This window comes from Microtus ochrogaster, unplaced genomic scaffold (genome assembly GCF_000317375.1).
Source record: "Microtus ochrogaster isolate Prairie Vole_2 unplaced genomic scaffold, MicOch1.0 UNK219, whole genome shotgun sequence".
In the NCBI taxonomy this organism is placed as follows: domain Eukaryota; kingdom Metazoa; phylum Chordata; class Mammalia; order Rodentia; family Cricetidae; genus Microtus; species Microtus ochrogaster.
In genome coordinates this window covers 63,258-64,416 of record NW_004949317.1, presented here as the reverse complement: position 1 = coordinate 64,416, position 1,159 = coordinate 63,258, and the positions used below count along the sequence as shown (strand labels likewise).

General features: G+C 40.5%; 1 protein-coding gene across 1 annotated transcript in view; it reads left to right on the top strand.

The window, feature by feature from the left end:
- Positions 1–1,159, top strand: part of LOC101982866 (beta-1,3-galactosyltransferase 5-like) — a 3,705-nt gene that overhangs the window by 402 nt on the left and 2,144 nt on the right. The window contains exon 2 of the mRNA XM_005372160.1: positions 25–41. Within this exon, the coding sequence (XP_005372217.1) occupies positions 25–41 (17 nt within the window). The remainder of the gene's footprint in view (positions 1–24; positions 42–1,159) is intronic.

The following is a 1,159-nucleotide window of genomic DNA, read 5'->3' as shown; positions in this document are numbered from 1 at the left end:
GATCTCAAACTTACCACATTCCAGGTTTCCTGAATTTCAAGGTAATTGTGCAAATCAGAAAACCAGAGGTGCTTTTGTGTTCATTACTTTTCTCATTGCTATGACCAAATATGACTTAAAGAGAAATGACTTACGATGGGGGTATTTACTTTGGATCCTGACTCGAGGTGATTCTCCTTTGCAGCAGGAATACATACATACCTCTGGGGGAAGTTTGTAGCTGTGGTAGCAGGGTGTGAGATTATTGCTCATATCTTGTGGATCAGGAGGCAGAGAGAGGACATGAAGTGGACGATTCCATAAACTCAACACTCATCCTCCAGGACTCACTTCTTGTAGCTTGGTCCCATCTCATAAAGGGTTCTACAACATTTTCCAACAGTACCATCAGCAGCAGACCAAGAGTTCAGACACATGAATTGTCAGGAACTCATAGTATGAAGAGTTGCTTTTTTAGCATGATCAATTAGAGAAGTCTGTGGCCATTTGCTAAGGTACAGCTTCGACAAAAATACCTCTTGCCAGGCTAGAGGTATGAAGATTTAAAAATATAGTAAAGAGTATGAAAACATGAATGAGAACATGAATGAAAATAATAAACTGGAGAAACATATAGGATATATATAGGATAGTATCTAGAGGGACTTCCAGTGAGCACTAAAATTTGACTGCACTTAATTTCCACTTGCTTTAAAGACCCCTGACGGCAAAAGGTAGGAGTAAGACAGAAAACTCCATTAACACAATACAAGGAAATGAGTATACCAGTTGAAGGTTGTGGGCTATATCCATTAAATATTTTGTGGCTAGAACAAAACGAGTCATGCTCACACCCTAGACCAAAACACTCTGTAGGCAAACCACTCCCTGCATGGAATCCAAAGTTATCTCCATAAAGGACCTGGACCCATAGTTGGATTTTTAGACTTTTGTTTGAAGCAGGAACATATTTACATCTCTATTCCTGAAGTACAAGGTCTAGCTATAAGCCGCACCTGTTGACAATAAACTTGAGAGAGCAGAACTCCTATTCTACAGCTAGGTGGGGCCTTTGAGGTGGAGGCAGAACAACCTTGAAAGAAGTATAAGTTCCAACTTTCTGGCCTTTGTCAATGTGGACATAGGCTCATATTTTTGGGTCTCCACAGCCAGTCATGTG